Source organism: Cetorhinus maximus, chromosome 5 (assembly GCF_964194155.1).
Source record: "Cetorhinus maximus chromosome 5, sCetMax3.hap1.1, whole genome shotgun sequence".
NCBI classification, from domain to species: Eukaryota; Metazoa; Chordata; class Chondrichthyes; order Lamniformes; family Cetorhinidae; genus Cetorhinus; species Cetorhinus maximus.
In genome coordinates this window covers 40,384,861-40,411,028 of record NC_135883.1, presented here as the reverse complement: position 1 = coordinate 40,411,028, position 26,168 = coordinate 40,384,861, and the positions used below count along the sequence as shown (strand labels likewise).

At 43.2% G+C, this 26,168-nt stretch overlaps 1 protein-coding gene across 6 annotated transcripts in view; it reads right to left on the bottom strand.

Moving 5' to 3' along the window:
* Positions 1 to 11,031, bottom strand: part of znf451 (zinc finger protein 451) — an 81,318-nt gene extending 70,287 nt beyond the window's left edge. Inside the window, exons 1-3 of one of the 6 annotated variants that reach the window (XR_013576588.1) lie at positions 10,839 to 11,031; positions 6,885 to 6,969; positions 1,698 to 1,781 (exon numbers count right to left, since the gene is read on the bottom strand). Coding sequence is in view for 5 of the 6 variants with exons in the window: in XM_078541824.1 (XP_078397950.1) it covers positions 1,698 to 1,781; positions 6,885 to 6,969; positions 10,839 to 10,846 (177 nt within the window). In the remaining variant the exon portion in view is untranslated. Of the gene's footprint in view, positions 1 to 1,697; positions 1,782 to 6,884; positions 6,970 to 10,538 lie in introns of all 6 variants that reach the window. The other 5 variants (XM_078541826.1, XM_078541828.1, XM_078541827.1 and 2 more) reach the window with 5 other exon arrangements.
* Positions 11,032 to 26,168: the final 15,137 nt, after the last annotated feature.

The following is a 26,168-nucleotide window of genomic DNA, read 5'->3' as shown; positions in this document are numbered from 1 at the left end:
TTCTGAACCACACGCTAGTCAATCGAAACGACAGGCCTTGATTCAATGCCTCATCGAAAAGATGGTGCTTCTGACAATGCAGCATTTCCTCAAACCCAGGAGCGGGTCTTGAGCGTGCAAGCTTTTGACTCAAGTGAATGCGCTATCACTGGCCCAGCTTACACCAGAGCTATGAAACCCTACTCACTGAATAAATATCTCCTGCAACAGATCCCAGATGTGTCTGCAGATTGCAAGATGGATTTTATTTTGAGTCAAGATCCAGGAAATAGGAAGCAAACTATCCAATGACATTGAGATGATGCTGAACAGTGGTGTCACAGAACAGGCAACTTCATTGATCATAAAGAGGTAAAAAAGAAAAGAGTTTTTTTTAGTACAGAACTTGAGTACTACTGAAAGAAAAGAGACTTTTTTGACAAAGTTTTTTGTCTTGCACTCGTCAGGACAATTTGCAAGAAAATAGCAATGTCATGGGAAACAACAGCTTTGTACTGTATGAGAAAAGAGCGCTGATTGATTGGCAAGTGGGCTCTGATTGGTAGAGGTGCTGCCATGGAGAATGCACCAGTTGGTGGTGACTGACAGTTAACTGCCAAGCATGATTTGAAATTTAAACCAGACAGCTTGACTCTGACTGGTCAAGACATTGCCCTGGGAAATGAACCAGCAAATGGCTGTCACTTGTTTTGTTTAGTTAAAACAAGCGCAATGTGTGTACATGTTCTTCATCTGCAAAGCAGACTGTCTTTCAGCAATACAAGAAAGGAAAAGTTGATTGTAAGGTGTTATTATAGGAATATCTCTTTAAATCATATTTAGCACAGCCATCAGCAGCTGTGGATCATTTAGATGACATTTGTGCTTTAGCATTTAGGGAATTTCAACACAGAGAATTCACAGGGGTATGGTGAGAGAAGCAGGGGAGTGGGTTTAATTGGTTATCTTTACAAAGAGCCAGCACAGACACAATGGGTCAAATGGCCTCCTTCTGTGCTAAATCATTTTATGAATAGAACTTAGCTATCAAGTCACAGCTCAGGGTGACTAAGGAGCAGTGATTTTGAAAATAAAGGTTGCACTTTCGCACCAGAGATCTCTAAAGCAGGTACCATAAAACTGACATTACTCGTCTGAACGATTTCCAACAAAATCTTTTCACTATTATAATCTAAGCAGACTCCTTACAGCCATCACACAAAATCAAGGGCCAGGTCTTAATCCTTCACTTCTGATGTATAACATAAAAGGTCTCTGGTTACCAGGTTACCACCTTCCAAAGAGAAAGTCATCAGGTGTTTGAGTCTGTGCACAAGATCTGAGATTTATGCACATAGAATGTACTACACAGAAACAGGCCATTTGTCCCAATTCGTCTTGATGGTGTTTCTGCTCCACATAAGTCTTCTCCCATCTTGCTTCACCTCACCATATCAGCATACCCTTCGATTTCTTTCTCTCTCATGTGCTTATCCAGCTTCCCCATAAAGGCATCTCTGCTATTTGTCTCAACTACTCCTTGTAGCAAGTCCCCCATTTTAACCAATCTCTGGTTAAAAGAAGTTTCCCCTGAATTTCTTTTTAGATCCGTCAGTGACTAATAGTCTCTTAGTTTTGAACACTCCATAAGTGAAAGCATTCTCTGGATGTTTATCCGTTAAGCCCCTTTATAATCATCACTATAATCAAGTACTCACCCTCTGGTGCTGTGCAGTGTTTCCTTCACTGTCTTCATCACTCAATAGATCGATACATTCCAACACAGGCCTTAATGGCTGCTCCTTTAATCACAAAGAAAAGAGTAATTATTCTCAACACAAATTTGTTATGGTAGCCCCCTCTTGGTTTCTGTATTGCAAATGCCAAACCCATTCCCAGGCAGAAGGCACTGCACTGCTACGAAGCCGATCTTTCAGGCAAAAGAGCTGCAAAACAAGTGAGCACATTGAGGTAGCAAAAAATAAAATCCGGTTTCCTGCTGTCACAGAGAAGCTCCTGAGTCAGTGCTCCCTATTAGGCCATTTCAGTGATACCAGTAGTGAGGAGCAGCTGGAGTCTTTAGCCACTTTGTACCATCCTCTCTCCCAAATGGAAGGGAGAGAATTTTTTTAACAATTTCATTAGAAGTAACTTAGCTGACTAAAAGTCTTCATTCTTTAAATAAAAGAGTATCTATAATTTAGCAGCTATTGCAATCTCAGTTTGTACAACTGTGTCACTGGCTCCATCGCAGGACCAGAAAACCAGGTGGTGATCAGTTGGGAAACTTCTATCTCCCCACCCGCCTGGCTAACCATATGAGACTTCACCTGAGAAACAGTATGATCATGGCAATACTTAATATCAAGACTTCTTAAAAATAAGTAATAAAATAGGGCAGGAACCCAAAAGCCAAAACTGAAGATCAGCTTAACCCCATACTGTTCCTAATTCACTTCGCAGAATGAGCATGACAAATTAAATTCAATATTGCTAAGTGAGAGATAGTTGGGTCACATACTCCTTGGAATACTAGTGTCTAAATGAGATAGAGGAACACAGAGATCAGAGTAGGGATACTGATACAAACATCACTAAATGTAGCGATGCAGTTAATAATACCATTAAAAAATGCAAACAGCACTGAGCTTCATTTCTACAGGGATAGAACTGAAAAGTGGAGAAGTTATGCTGCACTTGTATAGAACCTTGGTTAGACCAGACTAAGAGTACTGTCCACACCTCAATCTCAACACATCATGCTCTCTCTCCTCTAGAGTTCACTGCCCTCATTCGCCCTCTCTCCATGCAACTCCAACCCATATTCATGGCCATCCCACAGTAACATGCTACCCTCATCGCATCCATCACCTACAAGGCCATCTCTGATCACTTCCTTGTATCACTTCTCACCTACTTCACCCTTTCACGATACAACTCTTAACCCCATTCTATATTTACCCTAGGTAAAAAAAAACTCCCCCAATTCAATTACAACTGCACTTTTGAATTCCCAACTGTCTCTGGCCCTCATTCACCACAACATTTCCGCGGCTACTGATTTGTTGAACCAACCCCCACCACCTTGGATGCCCTAGTTCACAAAAAAATCATTACTCTCTCTCTCAGCCAGGTCATTCTCCCTGTTACAGGCCTCATTTCCACTCCTTTCAGTCCAAAGAACGTAAACTTGTACGGATATGCCAGATAACTGGTTTAGCGATCCACTGCTAGATCTAGCTGGATTACAAAAAGCACTATTGGGTGCAACTCTCGACTGTTAAAATTGCTCACTCTTCCAGGATCCTTTTGGAATGCAAATATAACTGTTAGCTTCTTTTCTCTACTGAAAACCACCTTCTTACACCCCTCTCCTCGTTCCTTCCACCCTCACCTCCCCAATAAGTGCGAGGAGCTCATGGACCTTTGTCACTAAGATAGAGACCATCCAATCAGGTGCTTCTGCCTCGTCCCTCCCTTCCACTAGCCCCCTGAACAAACTTCCTCGAAGGTTCCCCATTGCGTTAGCTCTGAGATCATATTTTTCTCTTGTTCCTCTCCTTTCTTGAGCTCCTCTTGTTCATGTGTCCCACCTCCTGCTCCCTTGACCCAATTTCCACTAAAATGGTGACCATCTAACTTCTCCTCCTGGGTCCAATTTTAGCTAATACTGTAAACAGGTCTCTCGCTTCAGATGTTGTCCCTATCTCCTCAAAAAAACCCTCAACCCCTCCGTCTTTACAAACTACCACTATCTCCAACCTCCCTTTCCACTCCAAAGTCCTTGAGAGTCACAATTGATGTGAAACATTAACTCTGCTTTTCTCCCCACAGATACTGCCAGACTTGCTGAGTGTTTCTGGCACTTCTTGGTTTCAGATTCCCAGCATCCACAGTATTTTACTTTTATCCTTGAACGTGTTGTCCCCTCCCAAATCCATGTTCATCTGCCCCTGAAACCCCAGGTTTGAATCCCTCCAATCAGGTTTCTGTTAGTTATTTGCCAACTTCTGGTGAGGTTGGTGGGCAGGAGGAGAAGAGAAGAGTAGAATGATGAGCCAGACATACACAAACAACATAAAATGCATAAACAATTTGCATTTATATAGTGCCTTTAACATCATAGAACAAACCAAACATGCTTCACAGCAGCATTATCTGTCAAAATTTGACACATGTCATGTCAATATTAGGACAAGGAAGTTGGTATTAAGGAGTGTCTTAAAGGAGGAAAAGGAGGTGGAGAAACCAAGAGGTTTAGGAAGGGAATTCCAGGGCTTCCAGGCAACTGAAGACACATTTGGAGAAAACAAAACCCATGGGCAAGTGATGGCATAGTACAGTACTCGAACTCCAATGGATAAATTGAAATATCGCAGTATGAGGCCAGGAGAGAAGGGTTTCCTTATGTGGTACTTTAGGGCACCCTCCCCAGAGGACAGCAGTGCACCATTCTTGGAAGTGATAACCAGGCTCAACATTCTCTACATCCTATGGAGGATCTGTGAGGATGAACAAAAGGCAGGAGAAAATAGCACAAAGAAAGCAAATTGCTAAGGAAAGACTAGCCAACAATACCATTACTGCATGTACTGGCAAGCCTTCAGCAATGCCATGTCCTTGTACAGCTTTACAATTTCTTCCATTGCATTTCAGGCATCTAGAGGGCATGCCTTCAAGATAGAATTAAAACATCTAACGGGCTTGTGCCTTCCGAGGACCCTAACGCCTCAAGTCATTTTGAAATGACCGAGCTGCATGGGGACTGATAAATCAGTTTAGCGTACAGGTTATGCACTCCTGTCCCGGGGCAGAGTGGGGGGTGGGTGGTGGAGAGATGAGGCAAAATTAAATGTACAGACCATTAAGAAACATGCTCCTCAAAAAACGCAACAGAATCAAACCAAATGAAGAAGGCACTCAGTAGAGCATATAGCTCCGTCACACTGTTAACTCAACGTTATTACAATTATATTACAATTAGCTCTTCCCTACCTGGCTGATCCTCTAACTATAAGGCTGAAAAAAGTAATCTTTTACTGAAAAAAGAACTTCCATCTCACCAAGGAGGCTTTAGTCCAATCTCCATCCAACAACCTGCTCTGAAAGCTCTGCTCATATTTTGACAGCTGTGACAAATTCTACCACAGCAGCTGTGACAATCCATGACATCCGAAAACAATCAACAACATTCCAAATAAAATAACCCACAACATTCTGGAAAAAAAGTCAATCCACCCCTATCTCCTAATACTAATGGATCCTTCAAAAAAATTCCAGGGTCTAGATCCACATCCTCACCAAAAACTAATCAGCTCTTCCTTGGGCCATACCCTATTTATGTACCAAGTTTCAATGAAATCCGTCCATTTGTTTTTGAGACAAACTGTTTACAAACAAACTGACTACCAGGGGAAAAAAACATTACCTCTCTCGGTGACAGAGGCAAAAAATGGAACAAAGTCAGTCATGCCAGGGAGACACTGTTTTCTTCATGCTTTATTGCCATAACAACAGGGTATAGGCCACTGGTCAGACTGGACCTTGAGCACTGTGTCCAAATCTGTTTACTAAGTCACAAGGAGGATGTGGAGCGCCCAGAATGTGGTTCAGAGAATAACCAGGTGTAAAGGAAATATTATTTTTTTCCTAATATTACTGTGGGATACTTTAAACCAGGTTTGTGGGGGCTGTGTTGTGTGTGTATGTTTGTGCTTGTGTGACTAATTTAATTAAACTAAGGACACACAGACTGCAAGGCTTGAATCATCAATGGGTTAAGTGTAAAAAAAAAAGGGCATTTTGAAATGGAGATAGGTAGGCTTAGATGAAGTCCCAGCAGTGTGAATAGAATTTGCATTTGTGGAACAGTTGAGAGCTTGTTTTGATTTTCAAAGGGATATGATAAAGACGTTTTACAACTGGCAAAATAGATAAGGCAAAGTTATTAAGCTTATTTTTCCTGAAAGTGCTGGCCATAATGACAACATGAAAGATGTTTATATTCTGGGAAAAGTAACTTCCAAAGCAAGGGTGAAACAATGGGATTTACAGATCAAAAGGGAGAAAATATATTTAAAGGAGGATGAAAAGCTGCATGGGAGTGGCCCTGTGAGAGGTGAACTGTGTGAAACACATCTGTGAAAAAGCAGCCTCTAGCCACCTCAGGGAAGTGTTTACTTGCTCCAGAGAGCAAGGTTTTGTTAAAAGCCTTGGAGTTCCATTTTCGAATGAGAGGGAGAGAAGCTGTGAAATAACTCCCTTATAGCAACAGTGAGTGCTTGTGGTAACATTGCTGGATGTTTTATAGATTAAGAATCTATTTGGACTCTTGCCTGAAAGGGGTGTGTAGTTGGGAGCCTAGTTAAGTAGAAATCTTTTGGGAATTGTTATAAGACCAAGTTTAACTGCAAAATTGGAACCTTGTGTGTTTAAATTTTTCCTTTCTTTTGTTAATAAATATTTTAATTTAATCTTCAAAATCTCCAAAGGTGGTAGTGGACTCTACTTCTGACTTCAGTGCACAAATTTTCTCGTAATAAATGCAAATTATAAAACTGTTGTGATGGCTTGGCCAAATTTTCCTTTGGGATTTGGTCAGCCTGGCAAATACCACCTGCCATATCATAACACAGGAGAATGATCTCTAGCACCTCAGTCATTTCTGGTGATTGTGAGCATATGTGGCGCTGTGCACCCTGCCAGCCCACATTCTTGTACTATGCATCTTCTCAAAGGGTGCTGTGTCCATTGATATCACACTGGAGGAGAAAAACACAGGAAGATACATGGGAAGAGCTGCCTCAACTCCACTTGAATAAATTGGAGAGGTTTCCCAAAGTTTGCCCTGTGATCAGAGAAAAATTACCAACCATGCAGAAAAAATACAACATTAGAATACGTACGCTTACAAATATTACTTCTTCTTCACTTTCACGTTTTTCTGCTGGCATCAATCCATCACTGGACGACATGATAGAAAATGGGGATCTACAGGGAAAAAGACCACAAAAAATATTGGCAAGATGTTTTCAAACATCTTTGAAAATCAGAGAGCTACCTTGCAGGCTTGTTGAAAAACCTGCCTTCTATTTATGCAACAGCATTGCTAATGCAAGCTTAAAAAGAGAAATAGCTGCTTGAAAATTGGTTCTCAGAGTCAGCAACATTTCTTTTGTACAAGTTTGCCGAACCATTCCTTGAAACAGCTTTTTTAAAAAAAATTCTTTCATGGGATGCAAATGTCGCTGGCAAGTCCAGCATTTGTTGCCAATTCCAAATTGAGGAGGTGGTGCTAAGCCATCTTCTTGAACTGCTGCAGTTCATCTGGGTATGATTTTTCTGCAGCTGTAGGTACAACTTAGTGGCTTGCTAGGTTATTTCAGAGAAAACCACATTGCTGTGGGTCTGGAGTCACATGTAGGTACACAGACCAGGTCAGGATGGCAGATTTCCTTCCCTAAAAGGACATTAGTGAACCAGATGGGTTTTTATGACAATGAGAGTTTCATGGTTACCAGCACCAAGGCTAGCTTTCAAATCCAGATTTATTAACTGAATTTCTTAATTTAAATTCCACCAACTACCATGGTGGGATTTGAACCAGTGTCACCAGAGCATTAGCCTGGATCTCTGGATTACTAGATCAGTGACATTCCCACTATGCCACCATCTCCCCTCCTATGCTCATGCATTGTCCCAAAATCCATCACAAGATCTTCTAATGAAACTAACTTTTCCCCAGGACCTCTACGATGTGGAGCGCTTTACCACCCTTGGCTTTCTCTCCCTCAAACTCCCTCTTAGAGGGTGGTGGCATAGTGGTAATGTCACCTGGCCAGTAATCGAGAGGCCCAGGCTAAAGATCTGGGGACATGGTCTCGAATCCAAACACTGGTGTAATTCTAATTCAATTACTAAATCTGGAATTAAAAGCTAGTCTTGGTAACAGTGACCATGAAACCATTGTTGATTGTTGTAAGAACCCATCTGGTTCACTAATGTCCTTCAGGGAAGGAAATCTGCTGTCCTTACCTGGCCTGGTCTACATGTGACTCCAGACCCACAGTAATGTGGTCAAGTCTTAAGTGCCCTCTGAAATGGCATAGCAAGGCAGTCAGTTGTATCAAACCGCTACAAAGCCTAAAAGGACTGAAACCAGACAGACCACCCAGCCCCGACCTAGGCACCAGAAACAACATCATCAAACTCAGCCCTGTCAACTTGCAAATTCCTCCTTACTAACATCTCGGGGCTTGCGCCAAAATTGGGAGAGCTGTCTCACAGACTAGTCAAACAACAGCCTTACAGTTATCCTCTCAAACTCATACCTTCCAGACAATGACCCACTCACCACCATCACCATCCCTGGGTAGGTCCTGCCCCACCAACAGGACAGACCCACCAGGGGTGGTAACACAGTGGTATACAGTCAGGAGGCAGTTGCCCTAGGAGTTCTCAACATCTATTCTGGACCCCATGAAGTCTCATGGCATCAGGTCAAACATGGGCAAAGAAACCTCCTACTGGTTACTACCTACTGTCACCCCTCAGCTGATGAATCAGTACCCCTCCATGTTGAACACCAGCTGGAGGAAGCACTTAGGGTGGCAAGGGCACAAAATGCACTCTGGGTGAGGACCTTCAATGTCCATCACCAAAAGTGGCTCGGTCGCACCATTACTGACCAAGCTGGCTGAGTCCTAAAGAACACAGCTATGAGACTGAGTCTGTGGCAGGTGATGATGGAACCAACAAAAGGGGAAAGCCTGACCTCATCCTCACCAATCTACCTGCCACAGATGCATCTGTCCATGACAGTATTGGTAGGAATGAACACTGCACAGTCCTCATGGAAACCAAGTCCCATCTTCACATTGAGGATACCCTCCATTCAGTTGTGTGGCACCATCACTGTGCTAAATGAGATTAGTTGAGATAGATCTAGCAACTCAATAATGGGCATCCATGAGACGCTATGGACCATTAGCAGAAGCAGGATTGTACTAAAACACAATCTGTATGCTCATGGCCTGGCATATCCCCCACTCTATCATTAGCATCAACCCTGGCTCAAAGAAGAGGGCAGGAGGGCATGCCTGGAGCATATCTAAAAATTAGGTGCCAACCTGGTGAAGCTACAGCATAGGACTACTTGCGTGCCAAACAGCACAAGCAGCAAGCGATAGACAGAGCTAGGTGATTCCACAACCAACAGATCAGGTCTAAGCCCCAGAGGCTGGGAATTCTGCATAAAGTAACTCACCTCCCGAATCTCCAAAGCCTGTCCACCATTTAAAAGACAAACTTCTGGAGAGTGATGGAATACTCTCCACTTGCCTGGATGAGTGAAGTTCCAACAACAGTCAAGAGCTCAGCATGATCCAGGACAAAGAAGTCCACTTGACTGGCACCCCATCCACCTCCTTCAATATCCACTCCCTCCACCACCGCGCACAGTGGCTGCACTGTGTACATATACAAGATGCACTATAGCAGCTCACCAGGGTTCCTTCGACAGCATCTTCCAAACCCGTGACCTCGACCACCTTGGGGAACAAAGGCAGCAGATGCATGGGAATACCACCACCTGCAATTTCCCTTCCAAGCCACACACTATCCTGACTTTGAGCTTTTTCAAGGTTCCTTCACTGTCACTGGGTCAAGATCCTGGAACATCCTTCCTAACAGCACTGTGGGTGTACCTACACCAGATGAGCTGCAGCGGTTCAAGAAGGCAGCTCACCCCCGCCTTCTCAAGGGCAATGAGGGATAGCCAGTAATTTCTGGCCTAGCCAGCGATGCCCACATCCGTTAAAGAATTTAAAAAAAACACTCCGCGGGCTTTTAAACCTCCTGCTTGATAGACTCTGTTGGCATCGTCTACTGTGGACCTGGATCCTTTTGCCAAAGTGCTCATAGGGGCAGATGACGACCCATTCAGCCCCTTAAACTCACTTAACCAATTAAACCATGCATGGCTAATCTGTGCCTTAACTTCATCTACTCACCTTGATTCCGTAACCCTAATACCTTTGCCTAATAATCTATCCACCTCAGTTTTAAATTTTTTTCATTAATCCCTAACCACAACTGTTACTTTTGGTTTGAAATTTCCAGATTTCTACTACCCTTTGTGTGAAGAAGTGCTTCCTGACATCATCCATGAATGGCCCACCTCAACTCCTTTACTCATCTTGAACATCTCAATAAATTGATAAAAATTACTACAGCATCAGCTCAATTGCCCATTTTTCTCTGAATGTTCACTGGGTTCATATTCTGTACTCAAGGAAATACACAGCAAGGTAACTGATCCTCATTATGTAGCCTTCTGAGCCCTTTTATTAGACCCTGGGGCACACAACCGAAGGTATAACTGCCAATGGTGGGGTGATGGGCCAGAGTTGGGGCAGCAGCAGAAGTTTTGGAGAACTATAGGAAGTTACAGAAATACACATTCAGTCATTATTTACAAATAAAAGTACTTGATAGAGGCAATTGCCTTACGATGATGGAGCACCTGTTTTTTGGTAAAAGAGTAAGTCAAAGTACTGAACCTCCCCGCCCCATGTAGCTTGTCTTCTTGCAATCCAGCATTCCTTCCCCAGCTCAGCTTTAATCTCTGCACCAACCTCCACACAACACCACCTTCCTTCTTCAGCAGCCCACGCACAGCTTGCAAACTTGTTCCCAGTCCAGGAGAGACTCAATGCCCTGCTGCAGCTGCTCGGATGCCCACTCTTCTCAGCATTGCATTTAGGCCGCAGTGCATGTGTTTGCCGAGTGCTGAATTCATTAATTATAAACCCAGGGAAAAAGTATGAACCCAGGAGCGCGTACACCAATCAACTCCTTACATTGACATTAGCGCGCCAGGCTGCCCCACCAACTGACCGTCCCTCACTGCGCCTGCACCGCCGCCGTCTCCTCGGCCACTGCGCCTGCGCTACCGTCTGCCGGCCCTTTCCCTGGTCACTGCGCCTGCGCTGCCGTCTCCCGCTGGTCACTGCGCCTGCGTTGCCGTCTCCCTCTTGACACTGTACCTGCGCCGCCGTCTTAGCCCTGACCCTCCTTCCCTTAGTCACCGCGCCTGCGCCGCCGTCTTAGCCCTATTTTCCCTCCCCCCCTACTTTCCCCTGGTCACTGCGCCTGCGCCTGCGCCGTCCTCTACAGTGCTGCCGCACAGCGTCAGCCCGCTCTGTTTCCCCGCCCCCTGCTCACTGCGCCTGAGCTGTCGTCTCCGGTACTACACACAGAGGCTGGCGGGCTGCTGCCTGACTCACAATGTCTACGTCAGGTGTGTCTGCATCAACAGTAAGCAGGTGTGGTACAGATATAGAGGAGACATTTAACACAAATAATACTGGAAATTTATTTTTTAAAAAGTAGCAAGAAAATCCATGCAAATTCAGCCCAGTTTAAGAAATGAGTTAATTTGCTGAGATATTTCCATTTTCTTCCTAAGGGATAAAAATGTACCAAAATATTTATTATAGGTGTCATCCATGGTTCAGTGGGTAGCAGTCTCACTTCTGAAGGCCATGGTTTAAAACCCCACTCCAGAGATTTGAGGATCTCATTGAGGCTGATATACCCACTGAGGGAGTGCTGCACGATCACAGGTGCTGACTGCCAGCTCTGATGTGATTGCAAGGACCAAGGTACTCTCAGATGGAGACACAGAATTCCATAACTGCTTAAAAAATGAGGACTTACACAGTGCCTTCTGCAACTGCAGAGTGCTATAAAGTGCTTTACAGCCAATGAAGAACTTTTGAACTCGTCGCTGTTGTAATGTAGGAAACTCAATTTATCCACAGCAAGATCCACAAAGAGCAATGCAATAATGATCAAATAATCTGTTTGTTCCAGCAATGTTGATTGAGGGATAAATATTGTCTAGGACCTAAAAGCAGAAAATACTGAGCAGGCCTTGCAGCATCTGTGGGTAGACTGGGATAGGACAACTTCCTTGCACTTCTTTGTGCTGCTGGATATTTTATGTCCTCTAAAGAAGCACCTCTGACAGTTCAGCATACTCTTTGTGTGAAATTAGCTGCTTTATTACCTTCTTTACACCAGTGACAATACTTAAAATGCTCTTAATCAGCTGTAATGCACTTTGGCAAGTCCCAAGGAAGCAAAATACACTATATAAATGAAGTCCTTTCATTTACAAACCAGGAATATGGGCAAAGCCCCCAAAATGTAAACATAGGCTAAGGCATGTGCATTTCAGAGATGATTCATTTACCCAGAGAAATACACCTGTTACATTGTTCTTCACTTTAACGTAAACATACCATCATACACAAGGATTGATGAAATGATAACGTGGATGCTTTATTTGAAGATAAGACTATATTCAGACAGTTAACTGGGAGACTACTATATACACACACCTTACTCCTAGTCCTGCTGCTTGCAGACTGACTACAAGTCATGGAACTAATATGTCATATCCTGTTGAGGTGGGTAATGATTAACAATAGTTAAAGTACACCCTCTTAAAGGTGCCTGTTATCATATCACAACAACATTGACACAAACTGACACATACTACATAAACACACAGACACTACACCACAGAAATACAGAGGTGCAAAGGAGATTTATCAGAATGGTACCAAGGATGAGGGACTTCAGTTACATGGAGAGACTAGAGAACCAGGGTTGTACTTCTCAGAGCAGTGAAGGATAGAAGATTCAACAGAGATGCTCAATATCATGACAGGTTTTGATGGAGTAGGTGGGAAGGAACTGTTTCCACTGGTAGGGTCAGAAACCAGAGGGCACAGATTTAAGATAACTGGCAAAAGAACTAGAGGGGAGATGGGAAATATTTTTATGCAGTGATTTATGATGATCTGGAATGCAGATTCAATAGCTTTCAAAAAAGAAATGGATAAATAATTGAAAAGAAAAATGAATGCAGCATTAGTGTGGAAGAACAGGGGAGCTGCAAGCACAAGTAGCCACATGGGAGAATGATATAGCAGCAACAACAAAGACCTGGCTCAAAAAAGGGGAGGATTGGGAACTTAAAATTCCTGATGACAATGTATTCTTGTTCAGCGTGTTTCTAGCCCAACAACAGAGGAAGCAGTGTCATACGCACTCGAAACGTTACCTCTGTCGCTCTCTCCACAGATGCTGTCAGACCTGCTGAGTTTTTGCAGCATTTTTTGTTTTTGTTTCAGATTTCCAGCATCCGCAGTATTTTGCCTTTATTTAAGCAGTGCTGGATCCAGTTCTGGGAAATAAATTGAAGCAAATTTTCAGTTGGAGAGCATTTGGGTCACATTGATCACATTATCATTAGGTCCAGAAAAGGAAAAAGAACATTCAACACGCAAACGATTACTTAGAGGAGGGCTATTTTCAGTGATTTGAAAAGGATTCTTGCCTAGGTACATTTGAATCAAAGATTGGCAGCCAAAACAGTAATTGAGCCAGTAATGGAAGGCATTCAAAATAATTCAAGTGCAGACTAGATGAGGGGGAATGGAAGGGCATTCAAAACAACAGCTGCCTGGACGAATAAAGATGTAGGTCCAGAATTTAACTGAGTCAGGCCAACTTGGGAGTCCTTTATAAATGGTGGGTGAGACCCAATTCTGGGATTCCTGGCCCAATTTCCAGAAATTTTTGTTAAGGGTGTGTGTAGGCTATCTGCATACTGCACTCTCACCCTTGCCAACTCCATTGCCGGGTTGGGCAGTCCAACCCCACCCCCTTCAATTTTTTTGGGTCAGGCCCCTTCTATAAAGGAGCATGGTTCACCTGACATGATACAGGAACCCATTGGGGAACCAAATATAAAAATAGTCACTGGCTCCTAGAATTCTTCCATTAATCGGCTTTGAAACACAAGAAAAAAAAACTGTTTGAATGGTTAGGTGCTATGTTGTAAGTTAGGTGTGTTTTTACTGCAGTGGTTTATCATAGGGTTCTGTCCTGTAAGTTGACCTGTAGGTTGATCAGCATTGTGTAACTGTTGAGTTGCATTACAGCACTTTCCCATTGAGAGAAGTGCTATTATGTATTCAAAAGTGAAGAAAGCATTGCTTGAGAACTCTTAAGTATCACGATATGAAGTGAAATAAATGTTTACAACCCATTAAATATGGAAAAAAACCGTCTGCAGTTTAGAAAAAGGACACCTGCTCCTAGGGTGCTTTAATAAACAGGCTATCTGGCGTAGATTAGGAAAATCTTAGCCATCTGTTTTTTGTAGTTTCAATGGGTTTCATTGTCTGGAGCTGTAATTGTTTGTTTTGATTGCTGAAGTCATCATGAATGCTTAGCTGAGCTTCAAAAACTCCAGAACCACTTATCTCAGCATAGGGCTGTGTGGACAGTTTTCAGAGGTTATTAAAGGACCATCTGTCTTTGATGTGGTTAGTTTTTGCAACAGATTGACCACTTACGGGAATTTAACTTTTTTTGAATGTTTTTTCAGCGTGGTATGTCTGATTGAAAGCTTGATTATATTGTTAAGTTTAATTGTTTTTCAAGTCCATTTCAAAGGCATTGTTCCTAAGGCTAGCCCATACTGGGTACAGGGTGAAAACAAAAAACTACTGCGGATGCTGGAAATCCAAAACAAAAACAGAATTACCTGGAAAAACTCAGCAGGTCTGGCAGCATCGGCGGAGAAGAAAAGAGTTGACGTTTCGAGTCCTCATGACCCTTCAACGGAACTGAGTAAAATTAGGAGAGGGGTGAAATATAAGCTGGTTTAAGGTGGGGGGGAAGAGAAGTTGGGCGGGGGGGTGGTTGTAGGGACAAGCAAGCAGTGATAGGAGCAGATAATCAAAAGATGTCACAGACAAAGGAACAAAGAGGTGTTAAAGGTGGTGATATTTTCTAAGAGAATATGCTAATTAAGAATGGATGGCAGGATACTCAAGGTACAGCTCTAGTGGGGGTGGGGTGGAAAGACTGACAGGGAATTGCAGGCATAGATTTAAAAATAATGGAAATAGGTGGGAAAAGAAAAATCCATATAAATTATTGGAAAAAACAAAAGGGAGGGGGAAGAAACGGAAAGGGGGTGGGGATGGAGGAGGGAGTTCAAGATTTAAAGTTGTTGAATTCAATATTCAGTCCGGAAGGCTGTAAAGTGCCTAGTCGGAAGATGAGGTGCTGTTCCTCCAGTTTGCGTTGGGCTTCACTGGAACAATGCAGCAAGCCAAGGACAGACATGTGGGCAAGAGAGCAGGGTGGAGTGTTAAAATGGCAAGCGACAGGGAGGACACCTCTACATTGGAGAGACCAAACATAAACTGGGCGACCGCTTTGCAGAACACCTGCGGTCTGTCCGCAAGAAAGACCCAAACCTCCCTGTCGCTTGCCATTTTAACACTCCACCCTGCTCTTTTGCCCACATATCTGTCCTGGGCTTGCTGCATTGTTCCAGTGAAGCCCAACGCAAACTGGAGGAACAGCACCTCATCTTCCGACTAGGCACTTTACAGCCTTCCGGGCTAAATATTGAATTCAACAACTTTAGATCTTAAACTCCCTCCCCCCATCCTCACCCCATTTCTTCCCCCTCCCTTTTGTTTTTTTCAATAATTTATATAGATTTTTCTTTTCCCACCTATTTCCATTAATTTTAAATCTACAACTAATAACTTGTCAGTCTTTCCACCCCACCCCCACTAGAGCTGTACCTTGAGTGTCCTGCCATCTATTCTTAATTAGCACATTTTCTTAGATAATATCACCACCTTCAACACCTCTTTGATCCTTTTGTCTGTGACATCTTTTGATAATCTGCTCCTATCACTGCTTGCTTGTCCCTACAACCACCCCACCCTCAACTTCTCTCCCCCCGCACCACCACCACCCCCCTCCCCCACCCCCCACCTTAAACCAGCTTATATTTCACCCCTCTCCTAACTATACTCAGTTCTGTTGAAGAGTCATGCGGACTCGAAACGTCAACTCTTTTCTTCTCCGCCGATGCTGCCAGACCTGCTGAGTTTTTCCAGGTAATTCTGGATGCAGGGTGAGTGGTTATGGAGAATACATGGGGGTATGGGGGGCATGGAGTGGACATAGAGGTTTGAGGGGCATGGAGATATGGGAGGGTAGCATCAAGAGCCATGGGAGGCATGTGGGGTAGGTGAGGGTTTGAGGGCTTGGCATTCATCATTAAAACTGGGCTGATGTCCCAGTAAACAGGTGGACATTCAGCCTTCAAGTCTCGCCACCCTCCTGCCTCCATTGTTGCCTTGTGCCTACTTCCAGAGGCAGCGGGCCTGACTCCGTTCTGCCCCCACCTCCCCAGAATGAAAATGTTGCAGGCGGAGGCCTTTATAAAAGAGACAGGCCTGCCATGTCAGCAAGTTTCCCAACTTGACCTTTCAACCTTCTCCAAGAAAATCCGGCCCATAGCTATTAAAATAAAACAGATAAAGGAGACCTGTGACAAATTTCAGGTTCACTATTCCGTAAAAAACCAAAGGGAATACAGAAAATACAGAGGAGATCTAAAATTAGAAATAAGTGAGGCAAAGAGGGAGCATGAGAATAAATTAGAAGTGAACAGGAGAGAATATAAACCTCTTTTATAAACATATAAATAGCGTTACGATCTCAGCAGAGACCAGTAACTTTTTTTTAAAGTAGACAATATTTGAAATCCTAGTTATTTACTCAGAGAATGAAGCCACAAGATTCCATGGTTTAAAATAGAAGAATTTTTACTATACAAGAATCAACAAAGCAAACACTAAATACTATCTATCCTACACTTTAACATCCAGAACTAACATGAGCTAAACGTCAACTAACAGGTTGAATATGGTTGAATATTAGCTATAAATTGCACATGATAGGCTCGATACAACTAAGATAGGTTTTATGAATTGGCTTAGCAGTCCACTCAGATTTTAGTGATCACAGTGAGTTACAAAGTCCTTCAAACTCTGCCTTTCTCATGAGAAATTTTAGCTCTAATCCTTCTAGGAACAAGCCCCCAGCCGACAGGAGCGCACAACCAACCTGAGTTCCATGGGCATGGTCATCACCACAAGTGTCACACATCTGCAGAACCTGCTCAACTCATTCTGGCTGATATAGGTGCACTAATGTTATCTTCAAGTAATAAAAACTGCTGCAACAACTTATTTTGTTTGCACATTTTCAGCTTCTGGATTTAGCCTCGCCTTCTTGAGTCTTTTTAAGCGTGTCTGTTCTGCATCAGCAAATTCAACTACTGCTAGTGCACAACTTGGACTGATGTGTCCTTTGATGGATTTCAACAAGGTTTAGTTTTGATTTTGGAATTTCAGCCTGCTCCTGATTTACTTAGAGACTGGGAAGTTCAGTTTCATTTCTGTGTTTACCTTTTCTGCTTCCCTTTCAAGGGTCTGCCTCAAAAACATACAAAATAAATTTTAAAATATAGGTTCCCTCATACTTGTCCTTGGGAAAAAGAAAGCTTTACCATAGTGAAGGTTTCTTTACAATAGCCAATAGCTTTGAAATACAACAAGTTCTCATCATTATAGACAGGTGAACAAATACCTTATTAGATACTGTACAGGCAACCTATTAATATTTAACAATTATACATATATTTACAAAGTTATAAGGGCTTAGCAAAAGCAAGTTAATGTAACAAGGAAGGTTAGCAGGATTTAAACATCATAGAATTGTCAAATCTCAGAGCCTGTCATTTCTCCTATACTCTTCATTTAAACTCTGGGCAGAGCATGAGTAATTACATTATTTTTTCGAGCAACATGCTCAGTTTTTAGGTTGAAGGGCTGCAGCATAAAAATCCAGTGAAACAACGGAAGATTCTTCATGTGGAATGTTTCCAAAAACACCAATTGATTGTGATCAGTGTAAATTAACTTTGCTCCTTGATTATTCAAAACGTGTATTTCAAATTGTTGAAGAGACAAGACTTAACATTTCCTTCTGAATTATGGAGTATTTTTGTTGGCATGTATTACTTTTTCTTGAGAAATAGCTAACTGGAAGCCCTATACCTGTATCATCCTCTTGTAGCAATACTGCTCTTATGCTTACATCGCTGACATCGATAGCTATTTTGAATGGTTTATTAAAATAAGAAGAAGTCAAAATAGGATCATTTATTCATACTGCCTTCAACCTCTCAAAGGCAGTCTGACAAGACTCCATCCAGTTAAATTTTATATTTTGCTTCAACAAGTTTGTTATTGGAGCGACTACCACACTGAAATTCAGGACAAATTTCTGGTAGAAACTGCAGATTCCAAGGAACTGTGGATTCCCATTTTGTTTTAGGGATCAAAATTGTTATTGTTTTTTGTGGAAAGTCCATAATTGCTTTAACTTTAGCTTCTCTGGCAACACTCGACCTTGCCCCACAATATGCCCCAAATGGGTGACTTTGACCTTGGCAAACTCACTTTTTGCCAAATGTATCACCAAATCAGTAAGATAGTGCACTTAGGTGTTCCACATGTTCTTCCCAAGTATTACTGTAGACCCATAGATCATCAATATACACAATAAATTGTGTATTCCAGCAATTACTTGGTTTGTCAATCTTTGAAAAGTAGCTGGTGCCTTCTTCATTCCAAATGGCATAACCTTACACAGGCCATCTGGGGTTACAAAAGCAAAGATTTATTTGGTTTGATCTGTTAGTGGAACTTGCCAGTAACTTTTAAGCAAAATGATCTTGCTAACAAAGTCTGAATTTCCAATTCTATCAATGCAATCCTCAAGATAAAAGCAAAATACTGCAGATGCTGGAAATCTGAAATAAAAACAGAAAATGCTGGAAAAACTCAGCAGGTCTGGCAGCATCAGTGGAGAGAGAAAAACAAAGTTAATGTTTTAAATCCGTATGACTCTTCTTCAGAGCTCTAAGTGACCCATCAGCTTTTGAACCAATATGACTGGAGGACTCCATCTGCTTTGACTTGGTTCAGTTTTTTTTGTCCATGGGATATAGGTGCCCCTGGCTAGGCCAGCATTTATTAACCATCCCTAATTGCTCTTGAGATGGTGGTGGTGTGCTGCCTTCTTGAGCCGCTGCAATCCATCTGTTGTAGGCACACCCACAGTGCTGTTAGGAAGGGAGTTCCAGGATTTTGACCCAGCAACAGTGAAGGAACGGCGATATAACTCCAAATCAGGATGGTGTGTGGCTTGGAGGGGAAATTGCAGGTGGCAGTGTTCTCATGCATCTGCTGCCCTTGTCCTTCAAGGTGGTAGAAGTCACGGGTTTGGAAGATGCTGTTGAAGGAGCCTTGGCGAATTGCTGCAGTGTATTTTGTAGATGGTACACTGTTGCACTGTGTGCCGGTGGGGGATGCTGTGAATGTTGAAGGTGGTGGATGGGCTGCCAATCAAGCGGGCTGCTTTGTCCTGGATGGTGTCCAGGCAAGTGGAAGGTAATCCATCATACTTGTGCCTTGTAGATGGTGGACAGGCTTTGGGGAGTCAAGAAGTGAAGTACTCTCCACAGAATTCCCAGCCTCTGACCTGCTCTTGTAGCCACAGTATTTATTTGACTGATCCGGTTCAGTTTTTGGTCAATGGTAACCCCCACGATGTTGATCATGAGGGATTTGACAATAGTGATTCCGTTGAATGTCAAGGGGAGATGGTTAGATTCTCTCTTGTTGGAGATGGTCATTGCCTGGCACTTGTACGGTGCGAACATTATTTGCCACTTATCAGCCCAAGTCTGAATATTGTCCAGAATGTGCTGCATATGGACATGGACTGCTTCAGTATCTGAGGAGTTGCGAATGATGCTGAGTGTGGTGCAATCATCCCCGAACATCCCACTTTTGATCTTATGATGGAAAAGCTCAAGATGGTTGGGCCTAGGACACTATCCTGAGGAATTCCTGCAGTGATGTCCTGGGACTAAGATGAATGACCTCCAACAACCACAATCATCTTCCTTTGTGCTAGGGTATGACCCCAACCAGTGGAGAGTTTCCTCTGATTCCCATTGACTTCAGTTTTGCTAGGGCTCCTTGATACCACATTTGGTCAAATGCTGCCTTGATGTCAAGGGCAGCCACACTCTCCTCACATCTTGAGTTCAACTCTTTTGTCCATATTTGGACTAAGGCTATAATGAGGTCAGGAGCTGTGGTCCTGGCAGAACCCACACTCAGCGCCAGAATGATAGGTTATTGCTGATTAAGTGCCGCGTAATAACACTGTCCATTACACTTTCCATCACTTTGCTGATGATCGAGAGTAGATTGATGGGGTGGTAATTCGCCAGGTTGGATTTGTCCTGCTTTATGTGGACAGGACATACCTGGGCAATTTTCTACATTGCCGGGTAGATGGCAGTGTAGTAGCTGTACTAGAACAACTTGGTTAGGGGGTAGCTAGATCTGGAACACAAGTCTTCAGTGCTATTGCTGGAATGTTGTCAGGACCCATAGCCTTTGCAGTATCCAGTGGCTTCAGCCATTTTTTGATATCACATGGAGTGAATTGAATTGGCTAAAGACTGGCATCTGTTAGACTGGGGACCTCTGGAGAAGGCGAGGATGGATCATCCACTTGGCATTTCTGGCTGAAGACTGTAGTAAATGCTTCAGCCTTGTCTTTTGCACTGACGTGCTGGCCCCCCCATCATAATGAATTGGCATATTTTTGGAGCCTCCTCCTTCAGTTAGTTATTTAATAGTCCACCACAATTCATGACTGTATGTGGCAGGACTGCAGAGCTTAGATTTGATTCGTTGGTTGTGAGATTGCTTAGTGCTGTCTATTGCATGCTGCTCCTGCTGCTTAGCATGCAAGTAGTCCCATGTTGTAGCTTCACTGGTTGACACCTAATTTTTAGGCATGCTTGGTGCTGCTCCTGGCATGCCCTCCTGCACTGTTTATTGAACCAGGGTTGATCCCCCAGCTTGATGGTAATGGTAGAGTGGGGAATATGCAGGGCCTTGAGTTTACAGATTGCGGTTGAGTACAATTCTGCTGCTGCTGATGGTCCACAGCACCTCATGGATGCCCAGTTTTGAGTTGCAAGATCTATTTGAAATCTGTCCCATTTAGCACGATAGTAGTGTCACACAACATGATGGAGGGCATCCTCAGGATGAAGACGGGACTTTGTCTCCATAAAGACTTTGTGGTGGTCACTCCTACCAATACTGTCATGGATAGATGCATCTGCGACAGGTAGATTAGTGAGGACAAGGTCAAGTAGGTTTTCCCCTCTTGTTGGTACCCTCACCAGCACCCACAGACCCTACCTAGCAGCTATCCTTTAGACCTTGGCCATCTCATTCCATGGTGGTGCTACCAAGCCACTCTTGCTGATGGACTTTGAAGTCCCTTATCCAGAGTACGTTCTGTGCCCTTGGAACCCTCCGTGCTTCCTCCCAATGGTGTTCAATATGGAGGAGTACCGATTCATCAGGTGATGGGGGAACAATAGTTGGTAACCAGCAATGGGTTTCCTTGCCAATGTTTGACCTGATGCCATGAAACTTCAAGGGATGTAGAGTCAATGTTGAGGACTCCCAGTCAACTCATTCTCAATTGTATACCACTGTACTGCCACCTCAGGGATGGTGATGGTGGTATCTGGGATATTGTCTGTGAGATATGATTCCATGAGTATCTTGACTAGTCTGTGTAACAGCTTTCCCAATTTTGGCCCAGATGTTAATAACGAGGACTTTGAAGGGTTGACAGGGCTGGGCTTGCCGTTGTTGTTTCCAATGCCAAGGATGATGAGGCTGGTCTATCTGGTTTTATTCCTCCTTTTAGGCTTTGTAGCAGTTTGATACAAGAGGACGTTTAAGAGTCAATCACATTGCTGTGGGTCTAGAGTCACACATAGGCCAGACCAGGTAAGGATGGGAGATTTTCTTCCCTAAAGGGTCTTAGTGATCTAGATAGGTTTTTATGACAATGGTTTCATGGTCAGTAGACTAGCTTTCAATTGCAGATGTTTTAGTTAATTGAATTTAAATTCCACCAACTGCCATGATGGGATTTGAACTCATGTCCCCAAAACATTGGCTTGGGCCTCTGGATTACTAGTCCGGTGACATTACCACTACCCCACCGCCTCCCCATTCAATGATAAAATTGTCCAGCATAAATTTAATTTCCTCTCTTACTTGGGGCAATTCTCCAGGATATGAGTCAGTAAGAGTTTTGCTTGATTGGTGTAGCATTTCCCACACCAATGTCATGCATCGTTAAAGATGTTCACCCTGGTTTATCAATACACACTGACTCATTTTATAAGCAGTTTGACTATGTCTCCTAGAGACTTTTCTAGATGATGATGTAATATTCTCTCCAAATTTTTTAACACATCTGTGTTGGCCAATGTCATTACTTTCAATCTCTGACTCATCGTTTGAACCTTCAAATATATTCACATCACCATTTTCCTTCTTAACAACATGGAGTACACTAACTGGTTGACAAGTCCCCTGTCATAATATTGTCTCAGCATATTTATATGACACACTTGTTGATGTTTCCCTCAGTCTGAGATACTATATTGTTTACCTCATTTAGTTTCTTTTTAACATCATTAAGTCCACTAAACCTAGCCTTCATTTGTTCACCCAGAAAAGGTAAAAGGATTAGTTCTTTATTCCCAGGTTTAAAAGTTCAGGTTTCAGCTGTTTTGTCCACTTGGTTTCTCATTATTTGTTGGGAAACCTTAAGATGGTCCCGAGCTACTGTGCATGTTTTTGACAGTCTTTCTCAAAACTTGGATACAAGAGTAATTTCTTCTTCTTGGGCCACAATTTTCCTTTTAATGGATTTAAGTGTCCCCTTACTTCATGTCCACAGAACAACTCAAAGAGGCTGAACCAAGTTGACTCATTAGGTGCATCTCTAATGGTGAATAATAAAAATGAAATTTCCTTATCCCCGCTTTTGGGATATTCAAGCTCTAACCATTGTTTTTCAGGCTTGATAGCATCTTTTCAATGCCCCCTGAGACTGTGGATGGTATGCAGATGATTTAATATGCTCTACTCCTAAACTGCACATTGCCTCCCGGAATACTCATGACAGAAAATTGGTTTCCTGATCAGACTGAACTTCTCTGGGAAACCGTTAGCTGGTGAAAAACTGAATGAGCCCCTCAATTACCACCTTTGCAGTAATTATTTCTTCAGGGTATTGCCTCTGGGAATTGGGTAGACAAATTAGCCATTATGGAATGGTTAAAAGAAATTGATGCCCTGCTTTGGTTTTCAGTAGGTGTCCCACACAATCCACCAGAACCCTACTAAATGGTCCATTGAAAGTGAGTATTGGGATCAGTGGAGCTGGTTTAATCAATGGCTGAGGCTTCCCAACTAGTTGAGCCACGTGACATATCTTGCAGAATTCAACCACGTCTCCATGCAATCCTGGTCAATAAAAGCACTTCATTATTTTAGCCTGAGTCTTTCTTATTCTGAAATGACCTGCCATTGGAATCTCTTGGGCAATTCTTAAAATATCCCTGCGATAGCCAGGAGGGACAGCAATTTGATGGACAACTGCCCACTCCTCATCAGCTGGTCTCTGAGGAGATCGCCACTTCCTCATCAATATGTCATTTTTTAAATAATACATTTCAGGGACCCTTTCTGATTCCTCCTCAGAACGCGATGTCTGAAACAATCTCCTGCAATCCGGGGTCTGTCTGCAGTGCATCAGTCAACGAAATTCAGTTAAATAATTCAGCTTTGCCATTTTCAGGGCCTTAATCCTCATTCAAATTCCCAATAAATGTCCTATCCAGCCAAACACCTGAATTATTTTCCCTCTTAATTGACTCCACTTCATCCTGTAAAGTCTTACAAGCTTGGACTCTAGTTTCCTTGCAATCTGGGAACAAACCAGGATGATTGTGCGGCAAAATCTCAGTTTCTCTCACCTCAACCAACTCTCTCGAAATTCTCGGAGATGCTAATACATTCAAACCTTACAAATCATCAGATAAACTATTCCTTCGACAGCACCTTCCAAATTCATGACCTCTACCACCTAGAAAGACAAGGGCATGACAAATGCACGGCAACCACCACCACCTGCAAGTTCCCCTCCACGTCATACACCATCCTGACTTGGAAATATATCACCTTTACTTCACTGTGCTGGGTCAAAATTCTGGAACTCGCTTCCTAACAGACTGTGGGTGTACCTACACCAATGGACTGCAGCGGCACAAGAAGGCGGCTCACCACCACCTTCTCAAGGGCAATTAGGGATGGGCAATAAATGCTGGCCTAGCCAGTGATACGCATATTCTGTGAACGGTGGCATAGTGGTACTGTCACTGGATGAGTAATCCAGAGACCCAAGGACTCTGGGGGCCTGGGTTTGAATCCCACCACAGAAGATGATGGAATTTGAATTCAATAAAAATCTGGAATTAAAAGTCTAATGATGACCATGAAACCATTGTTGATTTTCATTAAAAACCCATCTGATTCACTAGTGTCCTAGGGAAGGAAATCTACCGTCCTCACCTGGTCTGGCCTACATGTGACTCCAATCCACAGCAATGTAGTTGACTCTTAAATGTCCTCTGAAATGGCCTAGCAAGCCATTCAGTTGTATCAAACTGCTAAAAAGCTAGAAATAAGAAATGAAACCAGATGGACCACTCTAGGCACCAGAAGTGGGAACGGCAAACCCAGCCTAGCACTGTCGACTCTGCAAAGTGCTCCTTCCTAACATCTGGGGGCTTGTGCCAAAGTTGGGAGAGCTGTCTCACAGGATAGTCAAGCAACAGCGTGATGTAGTCATCCTCACGGAATCATACCTTACAGATAATGTCCCAGACACCACCATCACTATTCCTGGGTATGTCCTGGTATACAGTTGGGAGGGAGTTGCCCTGGGAGTCCTCAATATCGACTCCAGCCCCCATGAAGTCTCACGGCATCAGGTCAAACATGGGCAAGGAAACCTCCTGTTGATTGCCACATACCGCCCTCCCTCAGCTGACAAAGCAGTGCTCTTCCATGTTGAACACCACTTGGAGGAAGCACTGAGAGTGGCAAGGGTGCAGAATGTAGTCTGGGTAGGGAACTTCAATGTTCATCACCAAGAGTGTCTCAGTGGCACCACCATAGACCAAGCTGGCCGAGTCCTAAAGGACATAACTGCTAGACTGGGTCTGAGACAGGTGGTGAGGTAACCAACAAGAGAGAAAGTCATACTTGACGTCATCATCACCAAGCTGCCAGCTGCAGATTCATCTGTCGATGACAGCATCGGTCGGAGTGACCACCACACAGCCTTTGTGGAAACTAAGTCCCGTCTTCACGTTGAAGATACCCTCCATTATGTTGTGTGACACCACCACCATGCTAAATGGGATAGATTTCTAACAGATATAGCAACTCAAGACTGGGCATCCATGAGGCGCTGTGGGTCATCAGCAGCAGCAGAATTGTACTCAACCACAATCTGTAGACTCATAGTCCGGCATACCCTCCACTCTACTATTACCAGCAAGCCAGGGAATCAACCTTGGTTCAATGAAGAATGCAGGAGGGCATGCCAGGAGCAGCACCTAAAAATGAGGTGCCAACCTGGTGCAGCTACAACACAGCATGACTTGCATGTGTTATGACCACAGTTGGTGTTAATTGCTGCGCAAATAAAATCCCAAAGGGAAACTTGGCTTTTTTTGTATCCTGAAAATGAGAAGAAGGCATACTGATCTCAGCAGCAAGATGTCCAGTAACACTTTTACATTTAATTTTTAAAATCCCAAAAGTTTTATTAACAAAAATAAAAGAAAACCTAAGCATACAAAATTACAGTTACACAGTTAAACTTGTCTTACAAAGCATTCCTCAAAAAGAATCTCTACTTGGTCAGACCGGCAAGTAAACACCCTCCAGGCAACACTCCCTTATAGATGTTTAACTATCAAAATCCAATAATATTACTCAGGACAAACTGCTTCAATAAAGGCATACCACATGACCTCTAACTCTCTACTGTGGAAATCCAAGACGTCAGAACAAAACTACTTGTTGCAACCCAAGACTTTTCTGGCTTGACAGGATGGCTGATTCAAACTGCATCTTCTCCCAGCCCAGAGCTACCAGCTCCAGCAGCTCCCAATTCAGCTCCAGCTCACAGCTACATCTCACAGCTCCAGCAGCTACCTTAAGCTTTCCACAGTACCTCTAAAATACCTTTTTACCCCT